The sequence below is a fragment of the Dunckerocampus dactyliophorus genome, chromosome 5, assembly GCF_027744805.1.
Source record: "Dunckerocampus dactyliophorus isolate RoL2022-P2 chromosome 5, RoL_Ddac_1.1, whole genome shotgun sequence".
Lineage (NCBI taxonomy): Eukaryota > Metazoa > Chordata > Actinopteri > Syngnathiformes > Syngnathidae > Dunckerocampus > Dunckerocampus dactyliophorus.
The window spans coordinates 24,625,201-24,640,640 of NC_072823.1; the positions used below are offsets into that span (position 1 = coordinate 24,625,201).

Consider the following 15,440-nt stretch of genomic DNA (forward strand, 5'->3'; position numbering starts at 1 on the left):
TTCTCCGCACGTTTTCTACGCGTACTCAGGTTTCCTCCCACATTCCAAAAATATGCATGTTAGGTTACGTATGAATGCGAGTGTGAATGATTGTTTGTCTATATGTGCCCTGCAATTGGCTGGCGATCAGTCCAGGGTGTACCCTGCCTCTGGCCCGAAGTCAGCTGGGATAGGCTCCAGCATACCATTCTCTAGTGAGGATAAGCAGCATAGAGGACGGATGGATTTTAATGTATAGTACTTACAGTATAATGTACATTTTTCATCATATTTTATGATTGCACAACCTCTATTTTTATGTACTGTCGCCCTCTATCACGGTTTTTAAAAAATGAATTAAAAAATGATCGCTTTTTCGTGGTTTAATATGGTCTATTATTTTGAAAATATGCATATTTAAGCCAATTGTATGTATTCATGGCCTAAATTAAACATTTTCAAGCATAAAAATGGCTAAATGAATGAAAATACAAATATAAGACATTCAGAGTATGTGACATGAAGTGTAATACAGTATCTGTGACTTGTGTGCGCCTTTAAGAAGAGGGCCCTGGAAAGGGATGTGTGTCAACTAGCTACAGTTGACTTGTTAGCTGAGTGCTAGCAGCGGGTTAGCAGCGTCGAGAGTGGCCGACAGCAGCTCCTGTGTGAATGTTAACTGCATGTGTTCTCTGCTTGTTAATAAAGCGGTTGAAATGCATTGCGAGTTTCTCCTTAACCACAAACAGCGGCAGTACAGTAGTATTCTATACTAGTCTCTAGGGGTTAGTAACGTTACATTGATGAGACAACAGCTACCAGGAAGTGCGCTGTCAATGCTAACATGTGAGTCTGTGTTATATTATTTATGCCTAAGGTGGCTTATTTTCTATTATGTGTACTATATTGGGTAATACTAGTGTAAAGGTGACTGTAGGGGTGTTATTTCATATTTATAGATTCAAGATTCAAGAGTTTTATTGTCATATGCATAGTAAAACAGGCAGTTATACCATGCAATGAAATTCTTATTCTGTTCATTCTTCCAAGAAAAGAAAGAAAACACAAGAAAGAATAAGAATAAGAAACATATATACCAATAAATTAAGCAACAACAACAGAAGAGACATTAAAACAAATAAATAATACAAATAAATAAATAAAAGTGCTATGAGTGTCTAATAATGGTATAAAACATATTTAGAAGGTCATAAATAGGTTTTCTACGCTTAGAACCACTTACTCGCAATAAACGAGGGACGACAATATTGTACACCTTTTTGGGTACAACAGATGGAAATTAGCCCTGGGCTAGACAACATTTCTTGTCTGTTCCTTTTTCAAATGTTCATTAACATCAACAACTCCCAAAAACCTAAAATGCACGCATGCAATTAATTTTAACTTTAAAAACTTTTTAATGCATGTGTCCAACAGTTAAATGTTTCAGTATTTTTTGCGCAAGTCCAGTCTCTCTGCTGCAACATGCTGATGACACTCGAAGCTCAGTAACCACTTCTAAGAACATCCTGTTTGAAGCTTCACGATGGCAAGGTACTCCTGATCAATTTTGTTAAGTGTCTTGGGGTCATGATGTCAAAATGTAAACAGTATGATTCTTTAAAACCAGTGACTGTATACATGCTGTGAAGGTGTGAATAGACACTCCAACCTGCTAATCACCATTCTGCTTTGAAGAGCTCATATTTCAAATCAAACCTGTTCTCGGTTTATACGTACTACAGCAGCATGTTGTTGAAAGGAATTAGTGGAGCGGTAGGGATAGGTCATCAGTGTGTTTGTTGACACAAGGAAGCTTATTTCTGTCCCTTCGCAGCTATGAAAGCAGCTGCTACTGTACCAGCTAATCACTGGCAAATGGATGCCAAGTTAAGATAAGGCTCTTCCCTAAAAAACTGTGGTCAAAGCTGACAAGTGTGTTAGTGCTGAGACATTTAAAGAGATGGAGACCACCCTGGGATCCAGTAATAACAGCCCTCCACCCACCAGAGGAATGATGGTTATTTCTTTTTCACTACCCCACTCGGCCTCAGCTTGTGAATGTAAAGTACTGGATCCACCACAACACCTGTTAAATGCACAGGACCAAAAAGCAGTAAAGGACGTATTTCGTTCCTTCATAGAAGGTGACCTAAAAGTACAGTGAAAAGGAAGCTGGGAAAGCAGGGAAGGAAGGAAGCTTGAGTGCACAGTGGGTCAAGTCCACCAGATGTAAGACATGACAGCGCCGAGACCCATTACTGGAAACACATTAGGCGTCAGCAGGATTGACAATATGATACACACACCCAGAAACACAAACACACACACACACACACACACACACACACAAACAAGAATTTACAAGCTACTAGTGACACAAAAGGCCAAAGAGTGAGTGAGCTCGGTGTGTGTGAGGGGTCAGTAATTATCAGCTCTCAAGGGAAGGAAACTGGAATTGTTAAAAGTCCTTGAGACAAGGAGGAAACATGGCTCCTCGCCATTGCGGGTGCATGTATGCACAAGAGAAACGTTGTGTACTTCTAACCAGAGCAGGAAAAAAAAAAAAGATAGGTGGGCAGGGGGGTGAAGAGTTTGGTTGCTGCAACAGTCGTTTCGTCCTTTAGTAATTTCTTATCTGGAACCAGTCGCTCTTAAAAGTCAGAGGGAATTTTTTTGGCTGACCTGAATGCAGTAAAAGACCTTGCAGACATAATATCTGCTTTATAAGCTTCTTGTGTTTGCTGTATTTAACATTCTTCTCTCCAGGGAAGTTTCTTACCGTCACAGGTGAAGGTTACAGGCTGCTGAGAGTCAGAGATTTCAATGGACACCTTCACGGAGCTGGTGTCCCCTCCAGGATCCCTCTGGGGGATGACAGGACTGAGGACATAACCAGGGTTGGTGGCCATGTCGCCATGAGGGAATTTGGAGCGCAGGCTGGGGGGGGGGAGTCACACAGCAGTCAGGACCAACATTCATGTTTTACTGCCAACTCTAGCAGATAATACAGTAGATCCCCACCATTCGCTATTGTATGTTCCAAGACCCCCAGCGAGTGGCAAAAAACGTGAATAATGGACGCGCCCTAAAAATATTTATTTTTGATACGATAACTAGGCATGTGCGACAATAATAGCAGACTGATATTTTCGGCTGATACTGGCGTAATAAGAGATAACGGGATAGTGCGAGTGATGACATGCTCCACACAGCAACAAGCCTGGTAGCTCAGTATATCCGCGGTCCGGAATTATTTCCAAGTATGGCCTTTGGATGGTAAATATTTAATTTGCAATGAAAGTGCTGGTTATGCAAGGGAGTACGACATCTTCCTTTAATACTTAGGTTTAGTTCATGCATAGTGTGCTGAATGAGCCCAGTTTATCATTTCACTGACTGTATTAGTCCAGGCATCTCTGTGTGGAGTTTGCATGTTCTCCCTGTGCATGCGTGGGTTTTCTCAGAGTACTCCGGTTTCCTCCCACATTCCAAAAATATGCATGTTAGGTTAATTGGAGACTCTAAATTGTCCATAGGTATGAATGTGAGTGTGAATTATTGTTTGTCTAGATGTGCCATGCAATTGGCTGGCGACCAGTCCAGGGTGTACCCCGCCTCTCACCCAAAGTCAAATGGGATAGGATCTAGCATACCTCTGTTACCCTAGTGAGGACAGGCGCATAGAAAATGGATGGATGGAATTGGTCCAGAGTTTCATACTTTGCACTTTACTTCATTCTTACACCGTGTCTGTCACACATAGAAATGTGCAGCTTTCCAAAATGTACAGTTACCAGCATCACTGGATTGGATTCTTATTTGTGAATGAATTGGGGCTCACCTGTCTTACTTGTTGATAGTAGGAGGACATATTATTTTAGTGGACCACAGGTCGTGGCTTTAGACACCCCCCCTCCCAAATTACTGCACTCAACATCTAATGAGAGCCAGTGATGCTAAAGGGCTATGTTACCTTGCTACGTCTTTGCAGAAGGCAACCACTTCCAGGTTCTGAGCGTCTTCTTCTTCCAGGGCGGCATTCCTGACCAGACATTTTCCTTTCCCCTTGTCCTACAGGAGCCAAACACAAACACACACAGGGTGAAGGAATACTAAACAAAGAAGTAATGTTCTCCTAACAGGAACACCCCAGATGAGAATAAGCACTTCAGCCCCACAACGAGTGCTCGTCATCCTTTTCCTCTTGAGATTTATATGTTTTTAGTAGCAGGAAACAAAAAGCCCTCCCCAGTACACAGGAAGAGTTAAACACATCTAGGAAGTGTGTCAAAAAGTCACGCACACACACCACTTGGATGAGCGGCCCGCTGCCGGGAACTCACAGTAACACTTTGTGCTTTTTTACGGGACTGTCTGATTTGAGAAACGCACTTCCCGTAGCACAGGAAATGCACAACGAGGCCACACCCCTTTGTGAGCCCAGCTTCTGAACGCTCTGCAAAAGTGCTCAGTCACAGCATTGGGAGTATGGGACTCTGACATCACTCCCAGCAAGGGGAGGGGGATGTGGAAGAAGAGGAGGAGGGAAAAGAGAGGTCTGGTGAAATGTTTGGAATGTGGATGTAATAGTTCTTTCCTCCCATCAGGGACGTGAGAGTGTTTGAACGCAAACCTCTTGTTGGACCCACAATGTCACAATGAAACAGGACAACAACAAAAAGACTTCCTGAAATAGCTGAATGTCAGGTCACACCGTTCATTGTGGCCAATGATTGGTCTGAAGGACTCAGGAAATGATTGAATTGCAGTGTTTCCCCTGGGTTTACAGCCATCATAGTAGTTTTATTTCTTAGTTAGTATCAATACCTCAGCTTTTTTCCCCATTACGTTGTGCCTCTATTTTTCACATTTTTGCTTTTCCCCCACCCCCCTCTTTAATTTTATTTATACACCATGCCAGTAAAAAAATTAAATTAAATTTAAAAAAATTAAAAAAACAAGCCACGGGCCACAAAAGCCTAGCCTGCGAAGCGTACACTGCCGCCTCAACGCAGGAGCATATCATCATCATTCTGTCCAGCGACTCAGTGCAATGCAAATGGCTTTCCAACAAGACATGACTTCCTTCACAGAACAATGACGGCACAGAAGGAGAGTCAATGGTCAATGGTCATTCATACACTGATGGTGCAACACCAGAAGCTATTACGTTACTCAGCGAGTCCAAGCAATGGTCACCTGAGCCATATGCGTTCACTTGATAAAGCTGCAGAATTGCGACTTCACTATAATTCAATGTATATGCATAGTTTTGCTATTTGTTGTCTTTAACAACAAGAATAAACTAGATTTGTAGATAGCATTGTAAATCAAACATATGGCATCAGAACCTCCAACAAGGATAAACAGACCTAAATACTTCTATGTTCAACTCACCTAATTGTTAAATGGTGGCAGGCCACAGGCCCTGCAGGTGGCGGTAATGCAAATAAACTAAAGGGCAACTCCTGGTGCTGGTTGGTCGCTACCCTACTTGGCCTTGATGCAAGTGGAACGTAACAGCCAGAATTGGAAAATACAAAATACAGTGGACCCTGTAAGGTTGAACGCAATCTGTTCATAACTGTTTAATACACACGCAACGCAAGTTTAACGCTGAATAGGTAATTCATCATTAGGTGAATTAAGGTCAAGGTGAATCCCACTGCAGATTCTCCGCCGCTTTTATATCACTTTTTGCTCGGTTATTTGAGAAATCTTCATTATTTGAGCTGACCTGACGTAACACCAGGAGACAGCAGGAATCTCAAACTCAGCATGTTTCTCCGGGAGGGGGGTGGGGGTGGGGGGGGTGTTTGACACCAAACCACCTGCGTCTCTCAGTGAGGGAGGCCGACAGACGACGAGCACGCATTTTGTCAGCCATAAGCCAACGCTCATGAGGTTCAAAGTCAACAATTTTCACAATTTCATAAGTTGTCCTGCCGTTTAAAGAAAGGGGGGGAGGGCTCAAGTGAATGTTATGACTGAACAAAACACATACACGCACGCACGCACGCACGCACGCATGCACGCAGCACAGTGAGACAGGCCTATCATTGTTTGGAGCTCATGTGATTCCCATGTTGACTTAAAGCCTTCTCTCCTTTTTAATCAGTGTGGTGTTCCACAGGAGGAAACTGAAGACTACACAACCATGATGAAGAATAAGCAAGGCCTATTGATTCAAACTTCCAGCCATATTAACACTGGGTATTAAAATCAAAAGGATTGTTGTTTGATACAGGACTAGACTGAAGTGAGCAGAGTGTTTGCCAACACAAGCCAAATGCGTGCTTGTGGCAAGCTCTGCAGCTTGCTCACATCAGAGGAAGCGGTGACGCCGACAACAAATCAAATTCCTCTTTCGATCGGGAAGTGACTGACGACTCCAATCACTTCCTGCGATAAACTAAAATCTCTTGCTGTGTCTCAGTTGGAGCACTTCCGTACTTACACTTTTTGAGTTTTTTGAGTGCATTAGCGCATTCACAATGAGACATAGGGCAAAATGCAGTACACTGTCAGCACCTGGATGTTGCACTCCAAATGCTCAAAATGGTGAGTGCACAGTGATGGACACTTATCACCCCCAATACTCTTGGCTATGTAGTGTAAAGGGAAGGACTAGTAACTTAAAAGAACAGTGGCTGAGGAGCAACTGCTAGTGGTAGAATTGGTGAAGTGGTAAAATTTGGGAAATTCATTTGCAAACCACCATTGAAAGGAGACAAAGATGGAGAAGAAAATGACGTGAAGAAAGGGACAAGAAGGAGAAAAGGAGTGAAGAAGAAAAAGTATGATGGTTCATTTGTTTCTTTAGTACCAAAGACTTTTTTTTAGACTGAATTCTTGAAAAATAATTCCAATTTTTAAAATCAAATTATGCTGAAAGTGTCACTGAATAAAAATCCACACGCTAAATGCATGCATTCAAAAATTCAGTTAGTTAAATATGGTGTTTTAAAATTCAAATTATAAAAATTCAGTGCTAATAATTTCAACGTTTCAAAACACACTGTGCAAGAGTGCAAAAACAAAAACAATCATGTCAGCCGTGTGGAACTTACTTGACAACACATATCACGAAAACCATCTTGTGGGGGTAGAACGTTAAAAAGCTTTAATTAATTTAATACGGCATTTGAAGAACAAGGCTCACGGTGTGATCATCAGTCAAACGGCAGCTAACACAGCCAAATGAATGAGTGAATAAAAGAACAACCATCCTCAATAGTTGCCATCTTGGCTTCGTAGCGGAAGAAGAGGGACTACCAAACAAAAAGCGACGGCTTCATTCGAAAAAGGGGGTCCCCGCAAAAAGTAAAATTGATTTTTAATAATTGTACAAAAATTGTGAAAAAAAGCTGGCAGATATTTTATCAGGTGCTCCAAGTGTTGGCGATAATACTCTGTTGAGTGGTCGCAATTCACCATCAAAAAGGAGAGAAGAAGAAGCGGGTAAATATTGTCATTGTCGTTTGTGGTAAGCGGTGCATTTGGTACTGCACCACATTGTCAACACTGCCGCACTCAGGAACTAAGTACACAGTGTATACTTATTGAAGTGTACTGACAGAAGTATTCTATTTGAGTGACAACTTCTATCTTCCAAAACAGTTTGTAGATTTCCCGACAATGATTATTACATATTTTAGGAGTCTGGTTTGCTGTTCATCTTTCACAATACTTTCCTGTTCTCTGCCGGTAAACAAGGTCAAAAGGTCAGGAGAATCACAGCTTTCTGACTCAGGTGACTGACTGGAATCTGTGCCACATGGACTAACTACACAATTTGTCTGCTAAGTGCACAGCAGCACACTCAAGGTGCAATTACAGCATAAAATAAAACATCAGAAGAGTCAGACAACCTAAGGTCCTGACTCTGTGTGTGTGTGTGTGTGTGTGTGTGTGTGTGTGTGTGTGTGTGTGTGTGTGGGGGGGGGGGGGGGGGGGGGGGGGGGCTCATATGTTGTACTACTGGCTGGCGTCAAGGTGCACAACACTCACTGAAGCATGAAGCACAAATCACACTCAGATAAAAGTGCCAGAGCAGATAAAAATCAGCTTGCATGGAGGAGACGCAGGCAGGCACGGGCTTGCTCAGTTTGCCAAAGCAAAATGCTTCACTGTGTTTGTGGTATCTTGTCGACAAGCTTCATTGGTTCCACAGCTTTTTCACATATCTGGGATGAGGATGTAGCAAAATGATCACATGTCCACTTCAGTGACCTTCAATGGTTTTAATCCCTTGTTTATCAATTGGTTCCAGACCCAACCGTGATAAGTGAATTTCTGTCCTTATTTATAAATAGACTATTTTCATAGTTAAGTATTAAAAAACAGTTTATGACCTTTGGCTTTTAACATTATACAGCCCTGGATACACCCCTAACACCCCTTTAGTCACCTTTACACTCGTAATACCAATACAGGAGACATTGATTTTCTATGCCGCTCAATCCTCACTAGGGTCGCAAGGGTATCCCTGGAGCCTATCCCAGATGACTTTAGGTGAGAGGCATTCATACCTTTGGACAATTAACCTAATGTGCATGTTTTTGGACATGTGGGAGGAAACCGGAGTACGTGGAAAAAAAACCCACACGGAGAGAACATGCAAAACCTAGATCTTCAAGATGTCCTGACTGTGTGGCCAACATGGTACAGTAGGCATAATAAGTAAGGCTTGGGGATACTGGGTTCACTAGAAGACGATAATTTTACATTACTTTTACAGGACAATCAAACTTTTTTATATAACTGAGTCACAAAACAATTCAGGGACATCAAAGGGTGTCACAAGATCTCATGCCACAAGATGTCACATGATTAAAACGTGACAAGAATTCTCGCTCAGGAAAAAAAATGTCTTGTGGACACTTAGTCCAAGACGATAATAAACTACTTTATTATTATTATTATTATTATTATTATTATTATCAAGTAAACGAATTAATCTCACAGTAAATGAAAATGAACTCAATCATTTTGCCGACCTCAATATATTTCCATGTCTGTTTTCCTTGTCTCTCGCCTCCAAACAGGCAGGAAGAAAAGCTCACTCTGGTGGTTGGTTTCAGCACCTTGGCGCATTTGTTCCATTGAACAATGGCATGAACGGGATGAGCCCTTTTGTCAGTCATACGGTCTCTTTGTCTCGGTGGGTGGAGGCGGGGCTGCCAGCATACATACAGAGTACAGAAGACTGTAACAGTAAAAATTAAATTAGTACATTGTCATATATATTTTTATTGCGTTTTCTGTAATGTTAAAGTTTTGTCTCGTTTCGTTCTTATAGACCCAATCTCATGTATCACCTCGTCTCGTGACACCCCTACCGAGGATCGAAGAATAGGCTGGATCGCAGGGCAAAGTGAGCGTACAGCATTTAATGTGTGGTTCCAATCCTGCCTCTCGGAGTGCCACTTCCATATTATGTGTATTATCATTCACAGTAGCGATACCATACTTTAGTCTGACAGACTTCAGGCTGCCCTCTACCCACGAGACAGATTTTCTCTAAAAATATTCACACTTTTTAATCTTGCGAGATCCAGATCTCATGACACCCCTATAAATAAGCCATTTAAAAATCGTGCTTTGTGTGTGTTGCTATAAACATGTTCCCTAGGGTAATGGCGTGGTGGCCGGACATGAAGTGACGTCTGGGTTTTAGAGTTGAGTTTTAGCTCGGCATGGGTTACGGCCGCAACACCAGCCTGTGTTTTTATTAGGGATTATTGTGCCTGGTGTGAGATAATTCAAATCTGCAATAAAAGCCTGTTGTTCCGGCAATCAAGTCTGGCGTGTGTGTCTCACCAACCATTAAAGTGACATTACTGACACCTAGTGATCAATGTACAATACTACATATCATCCACAGCATCTTTGAATGTGTCTTCTGAATGCCTTATAATTGTATGATAGTTCATTTAGACATTTTTTGGGTTGATTATGCTTCATTAATGCAAAAAAAATCTAGAATTTGCTTAAAGATGCATATTTTCTGACTAACGGGTTGTATTCAACCACATATTCAACAGCATAATTTATTCATATATTTTTGAAAAACTGTGATAAAGTTAAGCCGCAACATTGAAAGCGCGAAGTGGAAAGGGACAACTACTTGATTTTGGGACAATGTATTTAAACAAGTCTCAATAATTAAATAGCATTTCAAAGTGTTTAAATTCTTTTTTTTTTTAATGTATTTTTAACTTTACCACAAATGTGACATTTACATTTGTACTACTTAGCCCAGCGTATCAAAGAGTTAGTCAGCATGGACATTCCAGACTCTGGTCGCCATGGTGACCCTCTTATATATTTCTCATTCAATGTCCGTGAAGTATTTGCTTAGCTACTAAATCCCAACGATCAAAGTTGAGATAATACAATTTACGACTCATTTAAACATGATTGTTAGCACTTTTGTAACCACTGAAGCAAGAACGGGAGTGTGGTACAGTGCGGTCAAATGGACTTTCTGATAAGAAACACACAGCATGGGCCAATAGTTGGCTCTTGACATGAACAATGGGGCTGAAATCATCTTGTGCAAATCTTAAAATACTCCATTAACAAACTAAATATAGTACAGCACTTAAAAGAATGCTCCAAGTCTGAGTTCTCAAATACTGAAGAGCATTCTGCAGACAAAGATGCAACCACAAAATAACTCCCATTGCCAGACAAATGGCATATGGCAATTTCATCTTAAGGGAGAGAAAATTCGCTGCCACTCGCCTACAGTCCTGTCCTGGGGGAGTGTTCTAAATATTCTTCACCAGACATCAGCTCCCTTGTGCATTTCAGAGACGCTTCAGAGGGAATTATGGGATGCAGCAGTCAACAGAAAACCACAAAAACAACAATTGGAAAATAAGTTAAGAGGATGTTAAGTTAAGAGGATGAAGAAGACTGTTGATGGTTGTAGAGAGTGACCAACACTGGTTCTTCCCAGTGACCAGCAGGATGCTATGTAACTTACCCTGTAAGATGTTCACGTACGTTTTCATTTCTCTATAGCCTATACCAGGGGTCACCAACGTTTTTTCTTGCGAGAGCTACTTTTAGAAAATGAAAATGGCCACGAGCTACTCATTTTTGTAGAAATGATTTTCATACCTTATATGCTTGTTTTACCAAAACATTAACAAAATGCTGGTATCCACAACTCACATTTTATGTTTCAGAATACATTTCTTTCTAGTGTTCTCACATTATTAACTGAAAACCTGAATGAAAAGCAGGCTTGCGGGCACCTCATGTGGTCGTGGGGGGCTACCTGGTGCCCGCGGGCACCACGTTGGTGACCCCTGGCCTATACCAACTGGCCTATACGAGTTTTCCAACTTCACAGGAGTGACTGTTTCCCCATTCAAAATAACACCACAGATAACTTCACACACTAAACTATGCATTCAACACATCAGTCAGAAGAACACACGCTGACAAACAAGAATGGCAGGCAAAGGGAGCCTACTATTTGGTCAGTCAGCCCCCCGAAAGAGAAACACAGTTACTTCACAAGGAGACTTAGGGCAGCAAGGCAATAGAGCTCTGCAGCCAAGTGGAGACTGGGGTACAATACTGCAGCGTCCATCGCTAAAGGCACAAGAGTAGGGTTTTTTTTTTGTCACATATCCTTAAAAGTAACAATGACGTGACAACAACAAATCTTATGCACCAATGACAGACCAGTAAGCTGACCAGGTACTAGATATCGTACGTGCTTTTGGTAATGGAAGACTCGGGTGAGGAGAGCTGTGTAGGTGGAAATCAAGCATTAGCGTGTGCCTACCTGACAGTTTGCTTTGTGCTGCGAGGAGCTTCCTGGGATGTTGAGGGAGTGACTCCTCGTGACAGCGGCGCCCGTCGACGCCCTCCTGTGCTGCGAGCGAACTGAGCCGGTTGCCTTCCCCTCAAGCGGGGGGCTGCTGCTACTTTTGTCTTCAGTTTCCAGCACTGCGTCCCAAGGATCCCCCGCAGGGGGCCCCCGCGCGGCCGGCAGTCCATCCCCCGGAGAGGCACTCACTTCGTCGTTCTCGGCTTTGCGCTTTGTGAGTGGGTCCAGATCCAGCCAGTCGAAGCGGCTGATGGAAGTGGATTCCTTCGCTGCTGGCTGCTGAGCTGCTGGGTCAGGTGCCAGAGACGCAGAGCAGGCCGGAGCGGAATCTAGGTCAGTGCAGGCCGATTTGCCATTCTTCAAGTATTCCGATGTGCTGGCAATCTTATCAAAGAGCTTGGCCATCTCGGGATCCACGGCGGGCGGCGGGGGGAACACCATGGTGGTGGTGGCAGCAGCAGGCTGGATGGGAGTGAAGGCCAAGAAAGATGTTTGTTGAGCTGGCAGTGCCATGTATGGCGAAATGGCTGGAGTGTAGCCATTCTGAAATGTGCCTGGCTTGGGGAACGGTGCGGTGGGGAACAGCGGAGCGGGCTGATGGCTGGGAGTGGACACGCTGGAGCTTGTCGGGGTGGACAGGATAGGTGTCCACTGGGTGCTCTGGAAAGGGGAGGAGCTACAGGAATGGCCGCCAGGATAGGAGGCGCTGAGGTTGAAGTTCAACAGCGATGATGGGCGGGACACGTTGCTGTTGGCTCCAAAATTCTCATCCAGGAGAAGCTTTTCCAGCTCCTCATTGGTCAGCTTGTCGACGTCTATATCCCTGAACTTGTTGGGCTCTGGCTGCTTTTTGGTCTCGGGAAAGACAATGAGGTCCTTTTCTGGTCTTGTGGTGAAGGGTGAGGGATGAGGAGCAGCAGTAGTAGTAACGGTGCTGGACTTAGACAGGTTTGACTTGGGGGAAGATGAAAAAGTGTGTCTCTTCTCCCGCTGCAGCTTTGCTAATGCCTCCTCCTCCATGCGCAGGGCTTCCTCTTTACCCACGACCCCCTTTGGCTGGGGGATATCCAGCTTAAAGCCATTACCACTTGATATCTGGGCCATTGTGTCAACTGGGAGGTGCCATGAGCGTGACGGCTTTTATATCAGTACAGCAGAGCAAAGCCTCACACACCTGAAAGGAAGAGAGATACTTTGGATAAATGAATGGAAATGTCATAAAGGAAAAACACGAACAGAAACAGCACTTTGCTTATTGGTTAACAATAATAATGTAGTGTACTTGTTCTTACCTCGTAAGGTATATGGAAGAAGAAGGCTGAGAACCATACTGATCTACCATCACTTTACAAATGATTGCATATGGCAACCACCAATATCAGTGGTTTCCACAGTACGGCCAGAGGGCCTTTTTCGTCCCGTAGGTCTTTTATTATTGACCCTCAGCACATTCAGAAAGTTGAATTCATTCATGATTAATGAGTTAATAAATTAAATTGCTTTATCACCTAAGCTCTATTGGAAATCTCGAAGTTCCTGAAACCCACCGTTCACGAGATTTAGGAGTGGCATAAAAATAAACCAGAAAAACTTAAAAACACACCAACCTAACAATGTTAACAATGACACTTCCACATCATGTAGGAAAAAAAATACAACTTTTTAAACATATACATAAGTCTGAAAAGTTGCAAATGTTTAATAAGAGCAGTGCCCCTGAGTAAGCTCTTCATGGACTCTGTAGGAGGTTCTGACCTTGGGTCCAGACATGTGTCAAGCGAGACCCTAGCGGTGCTAAAAAGGACACTTGTCAAAGCGAGCATTCACGAAGGCATCACAGGGTTGAGCGAGTTCCTTCTCTCACCACTCCTGAGCTCCCCCGTGCCCCCCCCTCCCATTGTGGTGGAGGAGGCTGGCTGGGGCTGGATCTGGCCTCACTGTGCAGCTGAAGAATTTGGCCTACTAAGCAACCTGAGGGGTCTCTCTCGCTCTTCCTCTGGCAAGCAGCATGGCCCAAGATTGTGTTATCAGCTGTGCTAACACCGGAGGGCGGAGACAGCCTGGCTGCACTCGCTTAAACATCAGAAAGACAACCAGAAAATACTTGGAGTAATCATCTTTACGCACCTAAAATGTTACTTAAAACTAGGGATGCTCCACGCACTCACGCAGCACTCAGCCCGACGAGTTCACTGCTTCACAGATAGTCCGACAACACAGAACCCTCAACATTCTAACAGCTTTTGGCTACGTTTGCTGATATTTCTCTCGCTACATTTGCTGACAATACTAAAACACGGAGGCGGCTCATAAATCGGAACTCTCCGCAGGTGGTAGCGGCAATTTCCGACACGTGAACTACGCTGGTATCGGAACCCGATAACATAACTCTTAATGAACGGCCACAGTTTGACCCTGTAACAGACTACTTCTATTCCCATCACTTCCTACGACAGGGGTGTCCAAAGTGCATCCTGTAGCCCATTTGCAGCTATTATTATTTCCCCCCAGAAATATTCCACACAGTACATTAAACATGAAGCATTGTGCAGGAGGATTAGGGCCGCATTGGAAAGAGAAAAAGTTGAAATATGAAACGCTTGAATAAGATATCACACTGATGATTATAATTATTGAAATATATTTAACACATTAGCATATTTTGACCTATACTGGAGTGGTTTTAGCGTATTTAATTAAAAAAAAAAAAGTTAAAATCAAAGAGGTCCCGCATCCTACATATTTCCTGTATGTGGCCATTGTACTCGACTATTTCTAGATAATATACAAGAAAGATGGTGATGTCAAAGCATGGAGGATGGCACTATCTTTCGAATCTGTACATTCCACCACCTTCCTGCTGCGATGTTGCAAGCCACGCCCCGAGTAACGCACACGCATTAGTTACGTCTGTTAATGATAGCCATTTGGCAAAGTTTAGCTACTAACATCAGCTATCATTTAATGTCTAGCCTCTCAGCGTAAAGCGGGGAGTGACGGCCAGGAACTTTTTTACAACGTTTAACTTCAAATTATAACAAATAGATTGCTTGGACCAATCCCTATAGGGTGTTTCGCGTCGGCCGCCTCGAGCAAAGTTAGCAACCGCTGCTTGTCCTCAAGACTGGAGAGTTGGCCTTCAACTGGGCAATGTGCATGTGCGTGCAAAATAATAAAAACAACAGGATGTGATATCCAAGTGATATATTCAAACTGAGGAGAATAGAATGTACATCTATTCAGACATAACACACTACTCTAGTCAGGTGGAAAAATATTTCCTCTAACAATACATATCTGTTCGCCGGTGGTGGTGTTTTTATTTTTGGTTGAAAAAAAAAAAAGTGTAATTTGGAGCCAAAGGACAGCACCTTTAACCGGCCAGGTGCTTCTTTCATTTTTGTTGGGGATAAAAATTCAGCTCGTGAGCTTTTAAAAAGAGCCCAAAGCCAAGCCTCGACTCCAAATGGTACAAGAACAGCTTTGAATTTACTTTGGGTAGGACTTTTTTTTTCTAGGCCTTTTAGCCAAAATTCCAGATTGAGAAAGGGTTAATCCATGAAAACAACATTGGCGCTGTGGGCTGGGCTAAATTCAGTAAAATGCA

At 43.0% G+C, this 15,440-nt stretch overlaps 1 protein-coding gene across 1 annotated transcript in view; it reads right to left on the reverse strand.

Moving 5' to 3' along the window:
• Nucleotides 1–15,440, reverse strand: part of pik3c2a (phosphatidylinositol-4-phosphate 3-kinase, catalytic subunit type 2 alpha) — a 38,109-nt gene that overhangs the window by 21,464 nt on the left and 1,205 nt on the right. Inside the window, exons 2-4 of the mRNA XM_054775696.1 lie at nt 11,789–13,007; nt 3,956–4,053; nt 2,762–2,919 (exon numbers count right to left, since the gene is read on the reverse strand). Coding sequence (XP_054631671.1) covers nt 2,762–2,919; nt 3,956–4,053; nt 11,789–12,937 — 1,405 coding nt within the window. The 5' untranslated portion in view covers nt 12,938–13,007. The remainder of the gene's footprint in view (nt 1–2,761; nt 2,920–3,955; nt 4,054–11,788; nt 13,008–15,440) is intronic.